General features: G+C 38.1%; 1 protein-coding gene across 4 annotated transcripts in view; it reads right to left on the bottom strand.

The window, feature by feature from the left end:
- Window positions 1–673: 673 nt before the first annotated feature.
- Window positions 674–23,014, bottom strand: part of LOC149080449 (sn-1-specific diacylglycerol lipase ABHD11-like) — a 151,528-nt gene continuing 129,187 nt past the window's right edge. For 2 of the 4 annotated variants that reach the window (XM_089239561.1, XM_089239563.1), the window contains exons 6-7: window positions 22,821–23,002; window positions 674–975 (exon numbers count right to left, since the gene is read on the bottom strand). In XM_089239561.1, coding sequence (XP_089095687.1) covers window positions 846–975; window positions 22,821–23,002 — 312 coding nt within the window. In that variant the 3' untranslated portion in view covers window positions 674–845. The remainder of the gene's footprint in view (window positions 976–22,820; window positions 23,003–23,014) is intronic. The other 2 variants (XM_089239564.1, XM_089239560.1) reach the window with 2 other exon arrangements.

Here is a 23,014-nt window from a genome sequence, read left to right as displayed (position 1 = left end):
GTATGTGTTCCACATGACCACCACAGGGGATAACACATTGCAGGCGAGTCACAAATCCAGCAACGGCAGAGTGCAGCAGCTCCACACACACGGTTTATAACGGTGAACTAATTGTGGATTAGGAGCGCAAGTTCTTATAGCTTTCACCGAAGTCGCTCGTACCAGCGCCACCTATCGGCTGTTTTATGAGTTTTTTTCCTGTCTTTAAAAATTCCCGCGACCTAGGGATGCTAACCCTGCAAACCGTTTTTTATTTCGGTTATTTTTCCGGTTTTTTATGAATTTGTAAACCGCCTCTGGTAATTTTCCCTATCCTCCGGATCACGTGCATGCAGAAATCTCTTCCTTCACCCCTATGCAATTTTTCTTCCTAATCATGATGCTCGTACCCCTTCATCCCAGTATGTGCCTAAGTACAAAAGAAAAATTCCGCAAGAAACCATTCCCAGAAGCCAACTTCATTTTATAAATTGTATTGAGTTCCACTTTCCCCGAATTTTCATTTACTTCAGAGTACCTTATTGCATAAAATATTTATATAGAAACCGAACGTGCACGTACGTATTTATAACATACGGTTCATTTTACCTAACGTGGCGAGAGAGACATGTTATTATAATTTCCCCTTGCTGCGTAATTACCAAGTCACAAATTCTTCTAACTGAAAATGTGGAGCCTTGAAGTAATTTTTAAATGTGTCACATTTAATAATTGCGCTAGACTTGGCTCTACATTAGATATCACAACTTTTAATGGCTGAAGAATGTCGAGGCTCGGTAAAATTTTTACGTGAAATATTATCCATAGAATATGTAAATGTAAAGCAGTGTGATAATTTTTGCACATCACAAAAAATTCTCAATATTTTCCAGAAATTCCTTTGGATTGTCACTGTGAACCCAATGTGCAGCGTCTTTCACACACACAAATTTTGCTTTCGGAAACAGGTCACAAATTTTCCCATGATCTTCAGATCTGAAATGAAAGTAATATTTGAAATAATATTTGATATTTTTCAAGACTGGAGGCAGTGTTAACGGTAAAAAACATTTCCAACTAGATTTTCAGTAAAAAAAGATAGGCAGTGTCGGACACTGCCCTGTTATTTTCGTGAAAACGTCAATCATGTACATAGAGAGGGAGTAAATTGAAATTAAACTTTTCGTATTATAAAATGCAGGTATGAGGATCTTAGCTTATGTTTAAATACGTCAGCAATGTAAAAAAAAATTGTAATCCACATCCATACTTCACGCAGGCTCTTCAGATGCCGCATGAGTTGTCCGAGCGTGCTTACGTTGCCTACAAGGTGATGCCTTAAGTCTCTTGGTCGCAAATTGCTGGGTAACCGTTAATTCTAAAGGGATACTTCCAATAAGAAAAATTAGTCAAATAGCGTGCAGGTGTCATTTATATATGTCATTCATATTGAAAGGGACTGTACAGTTATGAAAAACAAAAACTTTTTTGTTACCTTGTCTTGCCAGAACCCAAAAAAAGAAAAAAACCCATGTTTCTAAGTGCAATTATTCGCTGAGGTATTTGAATTCAAAAACGGAGAAAATTTTGAAAAGAACAGCATAGCTAACCAAAAATTGGATCTTTCAACAGTTTTCTAATTTACGGCCCAACAAATACGCCCTATTTTAGCTTTCCCTCACTGACTTCTAGAAATATTTCATTTAAATGATTAAAAGCTTGACCCTCTCAAGAAAGCTATTAACAAAGTTCTTCATTTGGCCAAACTTGACATGGAGCGGAGGTGAAATGTTTGTACTCAATTGGTACTTTGTGCATCGTGGTTCTTCCACTTCCGAATCTATATCGATAATGAGAATTTCGACTTATTTAGGCCATATTGTTGTGTATTGTGCGGGACAATGTACATAAGCCATATTACTGTGCGGGACAATGTATATTTTCCGGAACAGTTTTTTTTTTCTTTCGCGACGATATGACCACTGTTGAACAAGTGCTAATACTCATATAGACTTGATTACTAAATCGTCTCAACGAAAAACTTTTTTCTGCCGCCCCTCAGGATAGTAAACTACGGTCTTTTAATTAAGCGAAGTGATTGTGAATTAGTGTCGTGACATATACCGAATTGAGAGCATGCTGTTGCATTGAATGTTTTCGATAAACGACTTTGCTACATAAATACAGGTGATATCACTGTGATCTATTGCGTATCATAATGAGTCCCCCACTGCCTCAAAATTCTTCTACTGCAGATGACAGAGTTGAAGTTCCCATTCCCTTGACCTTAGATCGTATGCAAATCAGCGTAACATCCAGGACTCGTTGGACCAGTATGGCAAAGATTATCTTGGCATTTTAGACTTGGCGAATAACACCGATAGTATGAGTGATTTCAATGAAATTACCATCTCCTCGCCTTCGGAGTCGTCTAACTTCAATCAATTACGTCTTTCACAGCACAGCATTAGAGAGAACACTAGTGTCACCCAGGGGGATGTGTCCGTAAGGTCTGATCTTGACTGGAGACCTGTAAACGATTGCTCCGAGATGAAACAAGCTGACATTCAAAAAGAAAATCCTGGTACAAACGCTGGAGATGTTGGAGTTGACTCCCCTATCATCCAAATTTCTGACATCATATCCGGTATGGTCGGTCTCACAAGGGATTATCATTCGACGCCCAAGCGTGATGATGAGATAAATAAACTTATAATGGACATTCTTCACGTACTCTCTGTAGAAGAGAAGAAGGAACGCTGAGATCTTAATGACATTTTTGTCCAAAACCTGGAAGATCATGATCAGTCAAACCTACAATTGCTGACGTCCATTCAATCAGATGTCATTCCATCGAGATTTTTCGGAATATATCCATTTTGCAGCCCAGAAAACTTGAAGAATAATGACGAAAATCTGGTCGGTGAGGATTTAGGATCAGTCGATGAGAACGACTTGATTTGTGGTCCTAAGCAAGGCCAATCCTCGAAGAAAGTTAATTTTGAACGATTGGAACAATGGAAGAACACCATTGAAAAAGACCCAACCTCTTCGAGGCTTAAAGGGCCTAAACAGTTTCCTCAAATCAAACAGGGAAAATTGCCAACGAGAGTCGGAAAACAAAGACACTAATAAATTTTCTAAATCTAAGAATCCCAAGAAAAGCGGCAAAAAGCCTGAAAAACAAAAGAAAGAGGATTCTAACTTTAAACCACCTTCAAGATCAGCCAAAAGCTCTGACAATTTCATTGGCAAAGAACCATGCAACCAGGTGGCCTCCTATTCTGGAAGTAAGGTGAATCAGGATATCTCAGACAGCCTATCTCTCCGGACTTACACCAACAAGGCTTTTGACATCCACGGCATTATTCAGGAGATAATCCAAGTTATTCGCTACTCAACAGGGGAAGGAAAGGATTTTAAATTTGGCATCCCTACCCATCAGCGAAAAAAGGCGGAAAAGCTCCTAGAAATTGTACATCTATGGGCCATTGGTACACACAACGAGACCAAGGATGTCTCAACTCAAACTTTTTTCAAAAATTTTGAAATTCCAGACACTCCTTCAGAGAACCAAGGCCAAGGAATTTTGTTTACACCCCAACTTCTCGTCAAGCTGCCAACGCCTCTCCCACAGTTTAAAACCAGGAAAAATGAAGAGGAAGAAGGGATGAATAATACCGATGATGTTAGATCATCTAATATTGATTTCAGGAATAAAGAAGCTCAAACTCAAACCCCACAAGCCAAATTAATTGGGTCAAGGCTTGTAGGTTACAGAAATAAAGACACCACATACGTACTGGACAAGCCAGCACATAATCTGAACCCTAAAACAACTGACAGATCAGGCAACGAATGGACTTTGGTTTCTTCCAGGAGTAAAAAAAAGAAAAAATGTTTTAAAAAGACGAAGAAATTGACCAAGTCAATGAAAAATCCGACGAATTTATCAGCTAAAAAAAGGTGGATTCAAATCCTATCCGGGATACAACAGATAAAACTAAAGAAGGGAAAAGCGGAGATCCTGATATGCATGTGTTAGAAGGGGACAGCACGGATGAGCCCTTCGTTACTGTTGAAGAAATTAAAGATGGACAGGAGCTGCAAACCACTCCATTACGGTTTAGACATACGGCTATGATTGCCCAGAAACAGACTCGACCCACGGTCATACAACGCAAACTTCTCAGATTAGCTACTTATTCACTCAAAAAAGACCAAAAGACAGGCTTTGGAGGAACACAAAGACTTAGTGCTCAAAAAGAAGAGTCTCAATTTAACAGGAAGGGTGGCTTCAGGGAAGTCACATACAAACAAGAAAAGGAAAAAGAATACAAGAAAACCAAAGAGTGATGTCTCTGAAGAAATTTACACGGCACTTATATATAACAATAGACGAGCAGGCTCTAGTTGTGAACGACCCGATATAACGTTTCTGCACTCCATTCAACATCGGGTGTTGAAGATTAGAAATATCAAGAACGGATCTGCGATTGATTTTTCAAATAGTCAAGGTCCATTGGAACTAAAGGAATGGATCCTATCCGACAGCATTTTAAGAAGAAAATATTATGTATTAATTCCATTCAAAAACCCTTTTATTGAAAGAATTTCACACAAGGTCAGCAGAAATCCTGAACGTATTCTCTACAATCGCAATAGAGGTCAAAGTGATATTCGTGAGACGATATACAGTAAACAAATTTGGTGCGAACAAGGAAATAAATTTAGAAGAATAGATAAAAGAAATAAAGATACACAGGATCTGGAAAATGAACAGTCATACGGATATAGAAGGGTCAAAATGAATGGGAAGAATCAAGAGGCAAGGTATACCAAATCTTATAGTGCAGCCGTCAGCGACGAAACAAAACACTGGAAACTACATCTGTGGTTTTACAAACCTCAGGTGGGCCGAAACAAAATTATATACGACAATCTTTTAGAACAACTAGGTTACTCCCACCACCTTAGAAAGGACGTCATGGAAAGTATCAGATTTAAACTTAGACAAAATGGTGTGGAGATTACTGGATGTGACAAGGCGACAAAGAATATTCTGCTAGGGGAAATCTTCAACAATTTTAAATTAAAATTCGATCTTTATTCAGCATAAGTACTACTGTGATTATAAGTGTTTACAACCAACTCGTATAATATACTACATTTTGAAACCTTGCAGATCAACGCTTTATAATGAAGATACTACAGTTCAATTGCAACAGAAGCAAAGAAGTCACTAGTCTGCTGATTCAGCAAGTAAAAGAGAAGGGATATGAAATTCTACTTATACAGGAGCCATGGCTGAGACGTGGGACGATCAGAGGGTTTCCATCACACTGGATAAAATGGTATTAGTATGAAGGCAGCAATTATTATCCCGGAAAGGACTATGATAGGCTCGACCTTTATTGTCAATGAAAATTCGGTGGCCATTAAAATCAGAATTAAAGAAAGCGAATTCATCTTGATATCAGGGTACTCGTCACCTAACCAGAGAGTTGACATTATCATAGCGGAGCTAAATCTGATAATGACTAGAGCCAATGGAACACCGTTACTTATGGGAATGGATGTCAACAGTCACCATACCGTGTTTGGATACCGTGATATCAATGATAGAGGGAATAAAATGCTGGATTTCATTCATTCCCATGACCTGCTTATTCTAAATGATGGCACAGCAACATATCAATTCTACGATGCTCAAGGAAGCCCGGACATCACACTATTAAGCCGGAACCACAAGCTACGTGATTTTTGCTGGAAAATCGAGGATTGTTTGACGTTAAGTCCTCATAAGTATATTACGATTTCGACTGCACAAAATGTGGTGATTTCAGTAAGAGAGACGTTTTCCAATTCTAGACGTAGGATAAACAACTTTCTAAAATTATTAAAGGGGTCTTTGCCGGAAGTCTTGGATTGGATTTTGAATTTATTGGCGCAAGGACCAATTTGGTCAAACTGCGCCAAAGCAAGACATAAAAATAAGAAAGATGTCCTTTTGTCATGTCAAAAAACTAAAACATAAAAAGGAACATGAAACGTAAAACAATGACATAAATTGTAAAAACTATAATTTGTCATATAAACCAATGGCTTTGATGAATTTAAAAATGCGAGATGCATCGCTATTGTCATTTAAAATGTCATGAAGTGAGAGATGACTATGACCAAAAGCGGTCCTAAAATGATGACGATGATGTGAACAAGTAAAAGCATGAACAATGGTCAATGGACTTTGACAATGAGGGCACTCTGGTTGACTCTCTCGTAATAAAAGATATGATTGTGTGATACGACTGTGTCCTATGCGCAACCGGGCAAGCAGAACTTCCTCCTTTCGGTTAGTTCTGCAGCTCGAACGCCAATGGCCAAGTGTGGGCTTGATGGCATGCAATTTATTATTTATCTGATGGTTCCAATGATCCTGCCAGCGGTGATGCATCACTTCCCGGAGGATTGAGAAGTGGTCATGAGAAAATTACAGGACGCACCAAGCAAAGACGAGCTGGATGCAACAACAGATTACGTATTCGATCTCATCAATACGATGGCTATGAGAACGCTTAAAATACAGAGGGTGAAGAAGGACGTCGCTGTCCCTTGGTGGAACCAGCAATTGGATATTCTGAGAAAAGGGGCTAGAGCGGCCAAAAGGAGGTATATGAGAGTTAGTGAAGAAACAAAAGCCCATTGCAGAGAAACTTTTCATCGAAATCGTGCGCTATTATCCAGGGCTAGAAAGCCAAGAATGCTGCGTGGAGAGAGTACTGTGAGAACGAAGTTGATCCGTTTGGTAAGATATATAAGACTGCGATCAAACAGAAGTCATTCCCTCCACAGCTGATCATGGAAAATGAGGAAAATTTGAGCATTCAGGAATTAGCAGAAAAAGAGTTGGCTACTTTCTTTCCAGATGGGGACGGTATCGAAGAGCACGACATCGCTCAAGACAAAGAATCAAGAGAATCTGCAGAAGTCAATATTACTGTGGCTGAGATCAGAAGGACAATTGCTAAGTTTAATGACAGGAAGGCACCAGGGCCGGATGGCATCAACAATGTGCTGCTGAAGGCCATTAACAAAGAGTGCCCAGAATTCTTGCATCTATTGTTTAATAGATGTATGACTTTGGGATTATTTCCCTCACATTTTAAGGAAGATAATCTCCTACTGTTTTTGAAGAAGGACAAGGATCCCAAGTGTATCGAATCGTACCGACCGATCAACCTGCTGTCAACCGTAGGGAAGACGTTGGAAAAGATAGTGGTGCAAAGGATCCAGTTTCACACGGAGATCAGCGGTTTCTGGAGCGAGGCCCAGCATGGGTTTAAAGCAGGTCACTTCACTGAGACGGCTCTGCATGAAATCAATAAGGAAATCAAGATCCAGAAAAGGAAGGGACATAATATTGCCATTGTGTCAATAGACATCAAAAACGCATTTAATTCCATCTAGTACCCGTTGGTTCAGATGCGACTAAAGGCAATGCCGATTTCGAACCAATTAAGAAGGATAGCAGAAGATATAATCAGGGACAGAGCAGTAAGGATACAAATCCCTGGAGGTTACGTTCGAAAGATATTATCCAGAGGATGCCCACAGGGATCCTGTTCGGGCCCGCTATATTGGAACTGTGTTATTGATCCACTGCTAAAATCAAGATGGCCGAGGAACGTTAAAGTAATAGCATACGCGGACGATGTTACAATCATGGTGTCAGGTCCAGTCGTTAAAAAAGTCGGGACGATGGCGTCTGCTATTCTGACAAGGATTGATGAATAGCTACAGGAACATCAATTAAGTATATCCTTGGAGAAAACAAAATTCTTGTGGATTTCATCGCACAAACCCACATCGATCAGACCTGGAGATGTATTTATCAAAAGAATGAAAATACTCAAACTTTTGGGGGTCTATATCGACGAAAAATTGGATTGGAAGGCCCATGTCAAAGAACTCACGACCAAAACCAACGGCCTATTGAGTAGAATGATGTGTGTAGCAGGAAGATCTTGGGGCATCAATAATCATATGAGAAGAACTTTGTATATAACTGTGGTACAGCGGGTAGTGGTATATGCGGCATCGTTGTGGGGAAAAAGACTGACGGCTAGCCTTAAGGCTAAGCTAGATTCATTGCAACGTGGATTCCTCAAATTTGTCTCAAAGGCGCCAAATAATGCATTGCAGGTTATCCTGGGTCTACCTCCTCTAGGCTTATGGGTAGAGATGGAGGCAAAGCTGACACTGCTGACTAGATTACGTGCACCTGTAGAGCTGTATGATAGGCTTAGAGTATAGGGATAGAGTATTACATCCGAATAACTTCCAGCGGAAAATTGCGGGCTGGTCACATCATCCCCCATGGTCTATAGATAGTCAGATAACACTGACAGAGAACAAAGAACAAAGGAACATCTGGTCGTAAGAGTGTAGACGTATACACCGATGGCTAAAAAACCGAGCATGGAACAGCGGCAGCATACGTGGTGGTCAAGGAACGGGAAGTTATGGCAAGATGGTCTAGGAAGATCGCTGTTAACAACAGTGTCTTTCAAGCGGAGCTTTTAGCAATATTTGAGGTCGTCAAATATGCTAATGAACACGAGGAGGTGGCATGTATATACACAGACTCTCTGTCGTCATTGCATGTTGTCTTGGATTCTCTGTCCCCTCACCAGATGGCCCGAGAGATTAGAGAAAAGTGCATCAATAACTCCAGAATTCTTTTGTCTTGGGTTAAAGCCCACGCACAGAATTGGGGCAATGAGATGGCTGATCTCCATGCTAAAGAGGCGACTAAGTTAACTACTATTGATGATTCGCTTTCATTCCCCAGGTCATGGGCCAAGAAGATTCTGAAAGAAGACCTGCGAAATAAATGGCAACATCTTTGGGACTCTAATATCAGATCAGGGAGGAAAATCCATGAGATAGTCCCAAGAGTTTCTTTTGTTAGTCTTGGATGGAGCAGGGAGATGGTTCATTTCTTTACAGAGCATGGGCCCTTCCCTGCATACCTCCATAGATCTGGTAAAAGAAGCGCTGCCATCTGCAAATGTGGAGGTGAGGGAACGGTGGTACACTATGCAACGGAATGTAAGATCACGGATATGCTGCACTTTGGCAAGTTTTCGTCTAATAATAGAGTACTATGGAAGCAACAGTTGCTTAAGAAAAAGTCGCGTTGCCTTCAGATAAGCAAGTTAATTCGATTCATTGAGCAACATCACGATGAAATCATTCCTCCACACCAGAGGCAGGAGCCAAGCGGGATGAAGGTTGACTCCGAAGAGAGCTCAGATGAGGAATGGACTTGACTGATGTAAGTCATGAACATTGATGTTCGACTGTTCTTTGATTTCCTTTGCCATGACAAGGTCAAAGATATTCAATTATTCTAAAAGTCCTGATGTCGCATAGTTGTGTTTTTTTTTTTGTTTTTTTTTAGAAGCCCATGTTATTTTGAATTTGTGCTGTATCATGTTTTTGCATGTTTTGGATAATACGCATCTGTAACATTCATGTCTTGTGATATTCGTAATATGAAGTTTGAGTATATATTAGCAAATTATCATGGTCTATAGGTTGTACATGTTATTAGAAATGTGATCTGGATGGTATTGCAGTTGTATTATATGTATCATGTTTTGTATAATGTATATGTTTAGCGGTGTCTCCCCCCTACAAGCCCGTATTACAATAAAGCCTAATTACAAGACCTTTCCTATATTGAATCTGTGTTGCATCACGTATTCTTAAGTTTTGGAAAGTACCCATTTATATTTTGTAATATCCATAACATGATGCCTGATTTTATATTTACAAATGTATATGGTATTTAAGTTGGGCGCGTCACTACAGATGTGTTCTGGACGGAATTGTATTTGTATTTTTTGTATGTATTATTATCTAACGTGGACATTGACGTTCGCAGATTCCCTCTGACACGCTGTCTATATGCTTATATGCTTGTATATATACTCATAATAACTTGTACAACTGTTTTTCGTGGGCCCCATTCGTGGCCTGCAGGCGATGTGCACCTGCCCATGTTTCCCCCCATATCTTTGTATTTAATGTCACTTTTTTTGTACGGTGAATGAGGGAATTGTGGAAGGAGTCCTGCTGTTGGTTGGCTTGGGCTGTCCGGCCTGCTGCGGGTGGTTTGCCGGTCTTGGATGTCGGATTTTCCACCATGGCCCACGTCTCCTGAGACGAACCAGCTTATATCCCCTAGGGGGACAGAGCGGGGGGGGCCATGGTTGGTCTGGAGGTACTTCATCACCCACTACGAAGCCAAGGAGTAAGCAGAGCATACTACTGTATTACAGGGTACCTGGCACTGATCATTTTCATATCTGATTGCCTCCAGTAGCATAGTCATGCTTTCACATGTTTCTATAAGGTCTCAGGCACAGAAAAGAAGTTTATTACCATTATGCAATAATACTGCTTTGAAGCTGATTTTATTTGAATCAATAAACAGTCACCCCACCCGTGGATTCTACTGAACACCCATTTCTATCATCAGTCCATTTATGCCGGAACACACACAAATAGAGAAACGGTCACACCTTGATCTAAAACTGGAAATCTTTGTTTTTTCAGCTAAGTAGAAGGGTCTATTTTTTCCGACTTAGAACTCAAAATTTCAGCTTGCTTTAATTGCAAATGCTTTAAATTACAGACTAAATCTTTTAGGTCCCTCTATTCTATGAGGTGAGGTCATAACCATAACTATTAGTAGTTAGTGACAGGTAGGAATGAGGCTCAAGTGGTCAGCAAATCATAGGTTTTAATTCATTAATTTTTTTTTTGAAATACTGTACTATATTAGCGATTCGATTCTGTGTTTTTAATACAAGTAATGCAAGTCGAGAAAAAAGAGTCATGAAACCTCTGGCTCAAAATCTTTCCCACATAAAAAAGAACACCTTCAATTTCTATAATACTCCCCACAACACAGAAAAACACTCTTGCTCTCATTAGCAGAAAAACTGGGTGATCGAGGGAGATTCTTCCATTCTTTTTATTTTGTACAACACAACAAAAAAAGAAAGAAGGTTGTGTGCCACCCCCCCCCCCCAAAATCTTCTGCTGGGGTAAATGTAAAGAAAAGAGCTGAAATGTGTGTGTATATTTTTATGTTACAAAAATCGCTATGTACTGTTCGTATATAGGTGCACTGACAATCGATTCTTTTCTTTTCGAAAAATAACCATAATATTATATACACTCAAACCTTCAATTTTTTTTCTCATCTCGGTCATTTTTCATACATATTTTATACAGTTATTTGTGTGGCATTGGCCTTAATCTCTTGCTCATTGACCCTAGATACTATGTAACGTCTGAAGAAAAGTAGTTCTTTTCACCTCTGTCATGAGGAGGTAAAAAGCTTCTACTCTAGGATTAAATAGGTTCTACTATATACATGTACATAAGAGGGGAAAGAGAACAGGTAGGTGAGGGTGAAAAGAGAAATATACTTCATACCTATACTCTCTATCTTATACTTACAGATAAGAGAGAGAGTATAGTAATATACTGTTTTTCTTTTGTTTTTTTCTTAGTTTTATACTTTTTTCTTTCTTGGCCGGTTGTCAAAGTCGGTTGTCATCTTGTTCATAAGACTCGATAAGGTTGTCATCAAGTTTCAATTTCCTTTTTAACTCCGCCTTCCTCTGAAAATATTTGCTCAAGTTACCGCATGACTCCAGGTTACATGACTTAAATTCAGTGAACCACACCGTTTCGGGGACATGGATTTTTCAATAAATAAATTCTTTAGTTCTGTGTAAGTGTTTATCTCAAGGCATCTGTTCACATTGAATGTAATGGTCTCATTCTTGAAATACTGCGGCAGAGCCTCTCTTCTTAGTTTGTTCCCTACCACTGCCTTTTCACACATAGTAAGTGAAAAATTGAATAATGATTATGCCCGTACTTGGGTCATACTGGATGGTAGGCAATTTGACCTCAAGCTCTTGTGAGTAGAGTGAAGTGAGTGATATAATCATGATTATTTTCGATGCGCGTGCCACTCTACGTATTTTAACACACAGACCATACATTCCATTCTTACGGCAAAGTAGCATTCTTGCCGTTCCTGCAAAATATTGTTTGGCTGTTCTTTATTTTTTATAAAACTGCTCAGTTTGTCACTCATTTCATTTTTAAATTACTTTTGAGTCATAAATTCGGTTATCGCAATGCAGGTTGTGTTTGCACGTATACGGTAGAAGTTACCCCCACTCCGAATAAACTTTGTATAAAAGCCCCACCAGAATTCATTGATGCACAATGCAGTTGTATTATACAATGCATGTCCCCCATGTAGACGATCCTGAATCTCGTGAACATAAGACGTTCAGCAACTATGCTCAAAGATGAAAAATCGAACAGAATCGAGGTGAATAAAGTCATACCATACAAAATATAGGTATGGCAGCCTATAAGACCATCATTCATAAGAAAAGGGTTGTTTAAAAGTTTGAAAGAATGTCTTTGATTGAAAAATAGAATAGAATTTCTTTACGTTTTGAAAAGCTTTTGCGTGACACACCTGACACTACGGCGCGCCACGGGTTGGCCACCCCTGATATAAAGTATAGAACGCACGCCTATACTTATACAACGTATTTAAGATACAAAATACAACTACACTTATTAGTATTAGCTAACTTAACTAGCTGTATTATTACTAACACAAAAAAATAGTCCCAAAGCAAAATAACAAAAATTACTTAGAATACCCAGGGGAAAAAAAATTCTCTTGTTTTGCTCACATCAATGACCAAAACTCCGAAGCAAAGTGTATCAAGAAGCGGGTGAAACACCAAAATGGACGAAAACAAAGAAGCGATATTCCCTCCAATACAAACACATAGGCAAAAATTTGAATACACACAAACAAAGGCGTAAAGTTATTGAAAATGTTGGGGGGGCTCAAGCCCCATACAATGGAACCTCGTTTATTCGTCGCGTCGTATAAACGAGGTTTTTAAGCACACGTCGCCGAACAGTCGGGTCAAAGCGTCGTATAAATGAAAAACCGTATAACTGAAACGTTATCTCTACCTTACTCTTCCGCAAAAATTTCCCTAAGAAAACTAAAAATTATTGTAATTCAAAACCATATTTCATGAAATTGAAATCAAGAAAAAATTATATTACAAAAAAAAATTACTCGAAATACAGCACTAAGATTGACATAACATTGCTGTTTCATAAACCTCAAGCACTCTTATGATGTTCCTTTCAAGATTTGAAATACAAAAATGCGTTATTTATAAACTTAAACAAAAAATTCGTCTGTGTTGTTCGATTTCTATATTCAAGAAAAAAGTCAATAAAGCATAGAGTTCAGCTCTTTTGAAAAAAATCAGTTCTGCTTTAAAGAACTGTTTTTGCGTGCATCTACGGTCAACAATCAACCTCCGTTAGCAGTCAGTTCATTTCGGAACTTGCAACAGATATTGTTGAAGCCACCTCCATTCCGTGGTCACATCCGCAGGCGATCAACGACCAGCCTGGCCCCAAGAACTTTTTCAGTACATATGTTATATCGATATGTTATACCCGGTTCCTACAGGAAAGTCTGTTCAAAGGTTCTGGTGCACCATGCGCTGGACCAGAGAGGGTGCCAATTTCACCATTTAACCTCTCCTTCAACATTACAAAGGGGCGTCAAAATGCGTGCTCACCCTGGCCGACCAAGCATCTACTTGCGGTCCTGTTTGCAACTGACATTCATTAATTTAATAGTTTGAAATAATTTCAGAGCAATATCTCAAGTGCAGTATTTTTCTGTCAGATTTAAGAGCAACACCTTTTAAAGCTCAGAAATACCTCAGATATGCGTGACCATGTATTCTGTTTTGAACATTGTCCCGTAACTCAAAGGTTCTGACTTTTGTCAGCAGCGGCTTTTTGCCCAATTCACGGTTCATCCGCGACTCCACGGAATAGCTTGGTAGATATTTTTACTTATAAAAGAACCACTTTTCAAAGAATAAATAAGCATACAAATCAATATTCCAGCTTGTCGCGCCGCCCCTGACAAAGGTTAGCTACACCGCTAGAAGCCACTACGCACACTTTGAGAAACACTGACGTAACTCATATGATCGTTGTTGTTCAGTTCGTTTCCATCTCAGCAGAAAGTAGTTTAGCGGGGATTGCGGAGGAGGGGGGGGGGGGGTAAGACAAAAATTGATGGAAGAAATTCACGAAAAAAAATTCAAACACCTTGAAAATGATTATAATTTTTTTCAAGGAATTGTTTTAAAGACTTGAAAATGAACTTTTTCTCTAAGGATTTTCAAGGACGGTACGAACCCTGTCCCTATATACCAGGGCTTGACAAATCTCGGGCTCCAGGTCACCATGGCGACTAGAAAATCGGTATCGGCACCAAACATTCTCTGCATGTGATTGCTAGAATGGAATCATAGAATGACGAAAACAGTTTGGCCTTCGACATGGGAGAGGGAGGGGGGGGGGTCTCCGTAAGTCTTGGAAAAATCTAAAAAACTTCTTCAGCAAAAACCATGCTTGGCTCCTCAGGAATATGGCTGTTTCCTACATAGTTTTTGATTTGTCAAGATCGGCTATATTCAAATGACGTCAAAACAGGAATCATTCAATGTTTTAAAACAGTATTGAAATTTATACTCGATGAAAAATTCAAAAAGCATGGTCATATAGGCTTATGCAGCCAGAGCCGCCATCCTATAAAATGTTTGACAAATGATTTTACTTCATGTTCATTTCTTTTTCTCTTTAGAGGTGGAGGGGGGGGGGTGAAGAAGACAAAATCACTGAAAATATTACGATTTGATATTTTGGTTTTTTGTTGGTCGGCATTTCTTCGAGCAGAAATACTTAATTTCATTTCATTTGTGTTCAATAATGTGCATTTCAATATAGTACAGGAGTACCGTACTTGATTTGCAAAAAATTCAATATAAACAAACAAAACAAAAATATTAAAATGTCTGAGTGAGTACAGTGTTTAAAGAGAGGAAAAATGCAACAAACACCATACTGAGCTCTTTCGCGTATTAATAATGAGAGAATTATTATTGCGTAATTAATGACAAAAGTTGGGTGTAGATAATATCTGATATGGTGATAATCTCATTATGAAATCAATGATGCAATAATTTTATTGCATCAATTAAAAAAATGTGAAGGAAGAGCAACTTTTTTGCGCATTAACCCTATATAGTCCCGTTGATTTTTGAATAGACATGGTAAATGGTCAAAAAACACAAACAGGTTTTTTGGTATTTCAGAAAGTACATCCTTTAGTGTCATTTCAGTACAAGGTACAGCTATATAAGTACAATAATTTTTATCTATCTAGAAAAAGCTGATTCCTTGTTGGTGTCATATTTGAGAGCTGTCCCAATTTTACGTGCTCAGAGATTTATATTATAGCACCAAATTGAGGGAAATGGAAATGAAATTCAAGGACGAAACTATTCAACTTTGCTGAGCAAAATTCTATCTGTTTATAGATAACATTAAAATTAAGGCAGACTATATTTTATCCTTAATTAATTATTTTAGCTAGTTAAATCCAGTATAATTAATTAAATTGCTGTGATGATGTATTGTTTCAGTTAAAAATATGCTAACAGTGCCAATTTACATAGGTTTCTGGAAAAAAAATAATTTTCAATACGTTTTATGGAGGAGAACCATAGAGGGTATAAAAACATTGGTTTCGATTTTATTTGGCCAACATAGGTGATCAGTTGCTATTAATATTAAGGTGCGCCGCAGATAGCAAACGTTTAAAAACCCATTGGCATAGCAGCTCGCTTATTTTTCTTAACAAACACACACTTCAGTATTAGTATAATACTGAAGTCATACTGATATCAGTAAAAGTATAAATACTTTTTTTTAATTCATAAATCAGAAGGGGGGAAAATCTTTGTTTACATATAATATACGTCTGAGCGAGTGCTTATTAACCGAAATTTTAGTGTTTTTTTGCTCATATACTACTGATGTATGTAAAACATTTCAACGTTGAAGGACCTGCAGGACCGGTAATTATTTTTGGTCAAGCATTATCTTATTTGCAATCATTTTCAATAAATCAATTGGTATCAGTTTTGACCATAAACACCCACGTGATAGATATGCCATTCATATTTTATCCTAAAAATTAATTTTAACAAAAATAACTTAATAATCTAACGATATAAAAATTTTCAATCATGTAATGCTGACCACGGCCTATCGAAAACCACGGTTTAAATCACCAGGAATAATCAAACATAGCAGCAATAGCAAACAGTTCGAATGAAACGCATATTTATACATTCCGTTGATTTAAAATAAATATTTATTGTATCCTCATGTTGTTCATGTCAAATACTCACACTTAAATTTACGCAAAAAATACACACAAGAACCTAGTTATACAATTATATAGTTTCTGAACCGGTCCTAATTTCTGCATGAAGTGGCCCATTTAATTTAAACAGCACAGTATTTACTCTATTCGCTAATAAACTAAACATCTTTGACCCTGTTTATGCAGGGTTATAATTGTCCACTTTTTTCTAGGGGCACTTCAAGTCAAAGGCCCTGACTTGCAGAAAAACCAAAAAATTTGGGTGTCATAAGATGTTTTTTTTACACAAATTATTTTCGACTTGTTCCTTGTTATTAGAGACCACTGTTTAAGCAAAACAAATTTGAATAATCCAACTCGCAGTTTTCCAAACTTTTTGTTTCATCGTCCTGCTCTTCAGAATTTGTTTTTTTCTCATCCCCCCCCCCGGACCTTTCATGCCCCCAAGGGGCGATATTGCCCATTATAGGATACTCTGATCATAACTTCAATAACAATCTCTGTTCCCATTCTTCTAATCACTATCACCGAATATTATTACCAAAATCTCTTGTGTTGTCTCATCAATGGTCGGTTTTCTTTCACCTTTCGTAGTTTTGTAATTTCTGAACTCCGGATACTCGGATAATCGAGGTTCTACTGTACTTTAGATTTCTTTAACAATCTTGTTCCAAACAATGTTTGTCGTAAAACCTTTTGGCCTCAAGAATATCTGTATAAACATTTTATGCAATCGCAAAATTCCCAAAAAATTAGAGAAACTGCTAATGAGGTTGTACTTACCAAGATTATTGTTGCTCTGCTACAAATTGGGCTTTGATGATGATTCCTTCATCATGAAGGATGAGTAAGGATGCAACGATCGATCAGCGTTGACTTGAAAATTTGTAACATAAACACTCAACGATGACACTTGGATTCAAAAACAACTTCCTCTTCTTATATGCTATAGTTAATATGACAATCCTGTTTTCGGTATTGTCAACTCTGTACAGAAAAATTTCTCACGTCTTCGTGCGCAACCATTTGTTGGCAATTACCTTTTGTAACTACTATAGTTCGGCTGGTCAAATGGTGATTTGATTTGGTGATTGACCAGCCGAATTCATCTTTTGTGAACATTTCGGATGTCTTATCTTCGTTTTTTTCTCATGGTTAGTACATCTGGACAACATAAAAATGTAACACTGTGCTAGCTTCCTGAAGGAGGGACACAGAGATATGTGTTACTTAAACACCTATAAACACATGATTCAGTTAGATGGCGGTATCCATGACTGAAAATTTCGGGAAAGTCCTCACGCTTCCTCAGAGAAAAATTTCCAATACATCTGGCTGCCCATTCGTGTGCGTCTTTGTTCGGAATTCACCTATATATATGTGTGTGTTTGTGTATGCTCCGCCTCGCTTCAGGGCAGTTGTATTATAGAAAGGCTACTAAATTTCTACAGTGGAACAAAAATAGTCAAAGCGCCGCTGACAAGAAAACTACAACATCCATCTCATTATTGCTATCATATAATACATTGCTACCTCCAGAGGGGTGTACAAACAATGAGGAAGGAGATCGTACAGGAAGCGATATAGACCCGTCAACCAGTTCCCAAGTTAACAAGTAAGGGGGGGTTGGGGTGTATTCTGTTGAACAGTTTTCTTCTTTTTTTTAAACTCATAATGGGTATCTGTCACAGGCACAGTACAGAAGTGCATTCAAGAGGATTCACTGATGGCATTTTCTACTTCTGTCGCCAGCCGATCTACAGAGACAGTAAACAATCCTCAGCTAAGAAAAAATAAATTAGTGATTGCTCTTTTCTGATGCCCGTGTCAGAAGTACGTGCTTTGTTGTCCTCAATGGTTAATCCTGATTGCGACCCAATGCTTTTCTTTGATCTTGTCCCAAAGCGATTTGCCTTGTCCTATCTACCCGCGAAAGCTGGTTGTCTGGAATAACCATGGCCCCCACATCGTGAAGCAGGGCCCCTAGGCTGGGATCTTTTACGGGCCCCCCGACCAGACTTTCACGGGGCCCCCTTTATGATGAATTTATAGCGTGAAAAAAAAAAATGATTAAAATTCTCCCGGGCCCCAGGGCTGGAGCCCTGTCAGCCCACCCCTTGTGGGGGCCATGGGAATAACTACTATATGGTCATACAGGGCCCCCTAACTAGGCTGGGGCAACCGGGGCATTGCACCAGGGCCATATGCCTAATTGGGCGCCACAAAATAATGTACATTTATTTTGCATAATAATAATCCTTTCCAAGGGCCCCCAGAAAAAGTGTGCCCTGGGGGCCCCGAAAAGGCACGCTATGGTCCTGTGTTCATAGAAAAAGAATTTTCTCGCTAAACATGGAAAGGAAACCTATCAATGTATAATTTTTTCTTTGTTGAATTAATTTTCAATTTGAAATCTTATAAACGGATGACCGAGAGAGAGGCTTGAAAAGATCTCTCGTCCAAAGATCTCGTTGTAAAGTCACAACTATTAACATCATCAGACATACATTGCACTATAAACATGCCCCCCCCCCCGCTCAACGGTGGGACTAACCAACACCTTCTAGAGCAAGCTGCTTTAGAATGTATTGGACTAACAGGGCTCCAGTGCGGGGGGACGATTCCCCCCCCCCATCATTTTTTGTTTTTCACACGAAAAATTCACTATATCCACCAAAGGCCCCAGACTGAGGCCCTGATGCAGGATAGGGGATGCCTATAACATCTCTTTTATAGTCCTTTCCAACAAAATTAGTGAAATGGGATTACTCGTTATCAAGTTATCGCAGCTTCCGGTTATTTTTATTTGGTCCCCGAGTGACGTTATGCCGAGGACTGACTATTTATGATTTATTGAATTTTAAATAGATACATTTTGCGGCGCTTACATACCGATATTGTGCATGCATTTCACTATTTATAAAGGGGTGGCCAACCCGCTTCCTTAGGTAATTGAAGATTAATTTTTACTTTTTAAATTGAAGAAATTCTTTTCAATTTGTGAGCGATATGTTTTTTATGAATGAATGAGTCTTGTAGCCAACTTGTAGGCTATCTCCCTTTCCCCCCCCCCCCCACCGATAATGTGCAGTAGGCCATCTTTGCAATGACCTAATTGATAACTTTTTATTGAATTAGTTTTAGTTTCGTTTCTCATCTTCGAAATTCCCAACCAGATGGGGAGAAAACGTTGAGGGGGCGGGGATATCACATACCTCATTGGCGTTGCTGTCACTGCCTTTTCAGTCACCTCATCAATAAAAATTATACAGTTTGTACAATTTTTATTGATACACATGCACAATTTAGATTAGGATGTTCAGTTTTCCAACTCAAAAATTCAAAAAAAAAATTCTAATTTTCTTTCCTAAATGAGCATTCTTACGAAAACGAAGAGCCAGTCAAATTATATTAGTGGAGGGTGCAAATCTGTTCCACAAAACAAGGGTTATGGTGTTGACTACACTCTTTAGGAAGACGTTGGCTGAGGTGTTGGGCAACATTTAAAATTTCCATGAGTGCTGCGAACGTAAATAGTGCAGGAATCCCTTAGTTATAAAGATAATATTTTGTATTCATTGTTAAAATGTAGTGGTGACTTAACGAATGGGCCAATAAAGCCCGGTTGAGGGGTTGGTCTTGGACCTTTGAAAAATTATCATTTAGTTTTCATTTCCTTTTTTAAAATCAATATTATAATTCACTTGTTGTTTATTTGATTGAGGGAGAATGCATTGCACAATGGTTTTTTTCAGTAATTACTGGGGAGGCTCGGTCCCCTTACAAAATTTATTGCGGGGGGGGGGGGCTCAAATGGCCTCAGCCTCTAGGTTCTGGCACCTATTCTTTATAGAGTGTAATTTATTTCGGTTTCAATATCATTGCTTCCCAATTTTCAACCTCCCCCCACCATGTATCTTTGGGCTTATTTTCTTGTCGGCGCCATGGCCGTCCTCCGGTCGCAGTGAACAAAAGAAGAGACACTCAGTTTTTGCCACAGGCAAAGAAGAAAGAGCCTCCTCAACACCTCAAAGAATCTTCCTCTCAGCCGTGCCTTCTGGCAGTAAGGATTGGAACCGATGGAGGGTGCAATTGGGGATTGAACGGCAGGGAAGAAATGAGATAAACGTATTGTCATGGAACAAGAAAGCCGAAGACCATCCAGATTTTTTAAAAGAACTAAAATTTTGAGCAGATTGTTTCCATTAACTAATTCATAATTAGGACAACTTTTGGTTAAAAAAAAAATTTTCATCATTGCAAAATGAATAAGCCATATTCATACAAATTTTTGGGAGGGCTGAGCCGCGTCTTCAAAAATGTTGGGGGGGGCTCGGGCCCATGGGCCCTATAGAAGTTTACGCCTATGCACACAAAGAAATGACGGGAAAAACCTGGCATAACCACAAATGAAATTAAATGAAAGCGAGAGAGAAAATAAATATGAACCGATCGGAAAATATGCAAATAAAAATTAAAAAAGAAATACTACACTTATCTCACAAATTAACCCTTAATAGACACTAACTGCAGATCGTACTCAAGAACAAAGAAGTGCTTCCGATTTGTACAGAAGCACAGATAAAAATACAAGTAACGTTTCAATTTACAGCCAAAAAAAGCTGCTAATTACAGTAAAAAAATTGTCAAAGGCAAGTAGATGCCAACTATCGCTAAAGTTGCTGAAAAATCGCCAATCGCGGAAAATGATGGGTACTGCAAGCCAAAATATAATTCACCAAAAAAAAAACGCGTAGATGTTTGACAATCATGTGCAATGAATATATTTGTTATACAATGACTATTTAATCTTGATCGAATCATCTTGTAAGAATGAAAATAATAATAATAGAAAATAATAAGTGGCATCACAATAGAAGCTGACTTTTCGATAACAGCATTTATTCTCCCCGTGGTTTTATTTCTTGGGGCCACAAATAGAATTAGCTTGAGGGACCCCTTCACAGGATTCGGCGCTCAGGCTTCCGACACGTATAAAATGGCGTCAAACTATGCGAATTGCCGCTCATCCGCAGAAGAACGAAAAAAAACTTTTTTCAATTGCTTTTTCCAGCTATTTTTTCACGAAAAAAAAGTTGATTCCTTTGGTTTATGCGTTTCTTACATTAATTATTTTTTAAATTGCGTCGATTTTCCCTGACTGTATTTGACGTAACATTCGTATATCCTTTAACAGAACGGAAAAGTTTGCGAAAGAACGTATTATCACACTGGAAAAACAACAATGAAGAATCTGTCTTCACCATCAGGAGTTGCGACGCAAAAGCCGTTGGTGAATTCAGGGTGTCTACGATCATGAAAAGTAACAAATAAGAAAAAAGGGTCGCGAAATAAGTGAAAAATAGGGAGTGAAAACAGATGTACTCAAATTGAATTTGTAAAAATAGAATCATTCTATTAAATTTCTAATAGTTTAATCACAATTTTCTATAGTTTTTATTTCTATGTTTAAATTACTATAGTTTAAAGGAATTTAAGTCCATAGTTTTTAATCATTCTATTAAATTTCTTAGAATTTCTAATAAATATTCTAAGAATGACCCAGCAAAAGAAGTTATCTCAAAGTATGTTGAATCAAACTGAGGTAATGATCAAGAACAAACTCAAAACGAAACACTTATCATTTTAAATATGAAATGGGCACATTCTGGTAAAAGAAGCAAGATCAAATGTTCAAAAATGCTTGAAACCGAAGAGAACAAAAGCACAACTTGGACTTGCATCAGCGACATAAACAAGAAAAATAATTACTTTTCTAATGAGTGTTTCAAGTCTCTCTTGCAGTGATTTTTTTTAATTAAGTCTACAAGCTACATCTAGAAACACTCATTTTCAAATTAAATTTGAAATCTGAAATACCATATGTTAAAATGTCTTTATGTTAAAAGCCTTTCATTTGTTGATATAGTAGAGAATGTAAAAATATAAATATCAAAAGAAGTCTCTCAAAATTTTTTTACGATTTAAAAATTAAAAAAAAATCATTTCTTCTAGAGGAAATCTCTATGTATTTTACACCTTTTGGGGGAAGGGCCACCCCCTTCTTTTGAGCTGAGGCTACACTGTTTTTTACAGTAAAAAGTAATCCTGTGTACGCTACTGTATATATGTATATAAAACTGTATTTTATTTACTGCCAAAATTTTAAAGTGCTATAAAACTGATAAATGCTTCTCCGAAAAAAACATTTTTGCTGCTACAAAAATCAAATTTTCATTTTCCACCTCTGAAAGTGGGAAATTTCATAAAACATTGGGACGGTCAAAATTACGGGAATATTCCGTAAAACACGGGTGATTCATATAGTCACACTTTATATACAAGTTTCTGGCTCGCGAGCGGGAGAAATACCGCAGACTGAAAAGGTTGTGCACCCCTGACAATAACAAAATTTAAGTAGAAAAAATGATAAAGCACACGCAAAACTTACTTTATATACATAGAATTTTCTCCATAAATGAAAAGAGCATCTTTTTTAAATTTTGTTGATACAGAAGGAAAATGTTGTACCGCATAGAAGGACTTTTCAATTGTCTGTATGTTGGCTTTCCAACAAAATTTGTTATTGATCCATGTCAAATTGGTCAGCAAAAATTGTCTTATACGCGGCTCCTGAAAATTAAA

The sequence above is a fragment of the Pholcus phalangioides genome, unplaced genomic scaffold (genome assembly GCF_987345545.1).
Source record: "Pholcus phalangioides strain wild (caught in Gottingen) unplaced genomic scaffold, Ppha-v1.0 ptg000011l_1, whole genome shotgun sequence".
Lineage (NCBI taxonomy): Eukaryota > Metazoa > Arthropoda > Arachnida > Araneae > Pholcidae > Pholcus > Pholcus phalangioides.
This window is presented reverse-complemented; position numbering and strand designations above follow the sequence as displayed.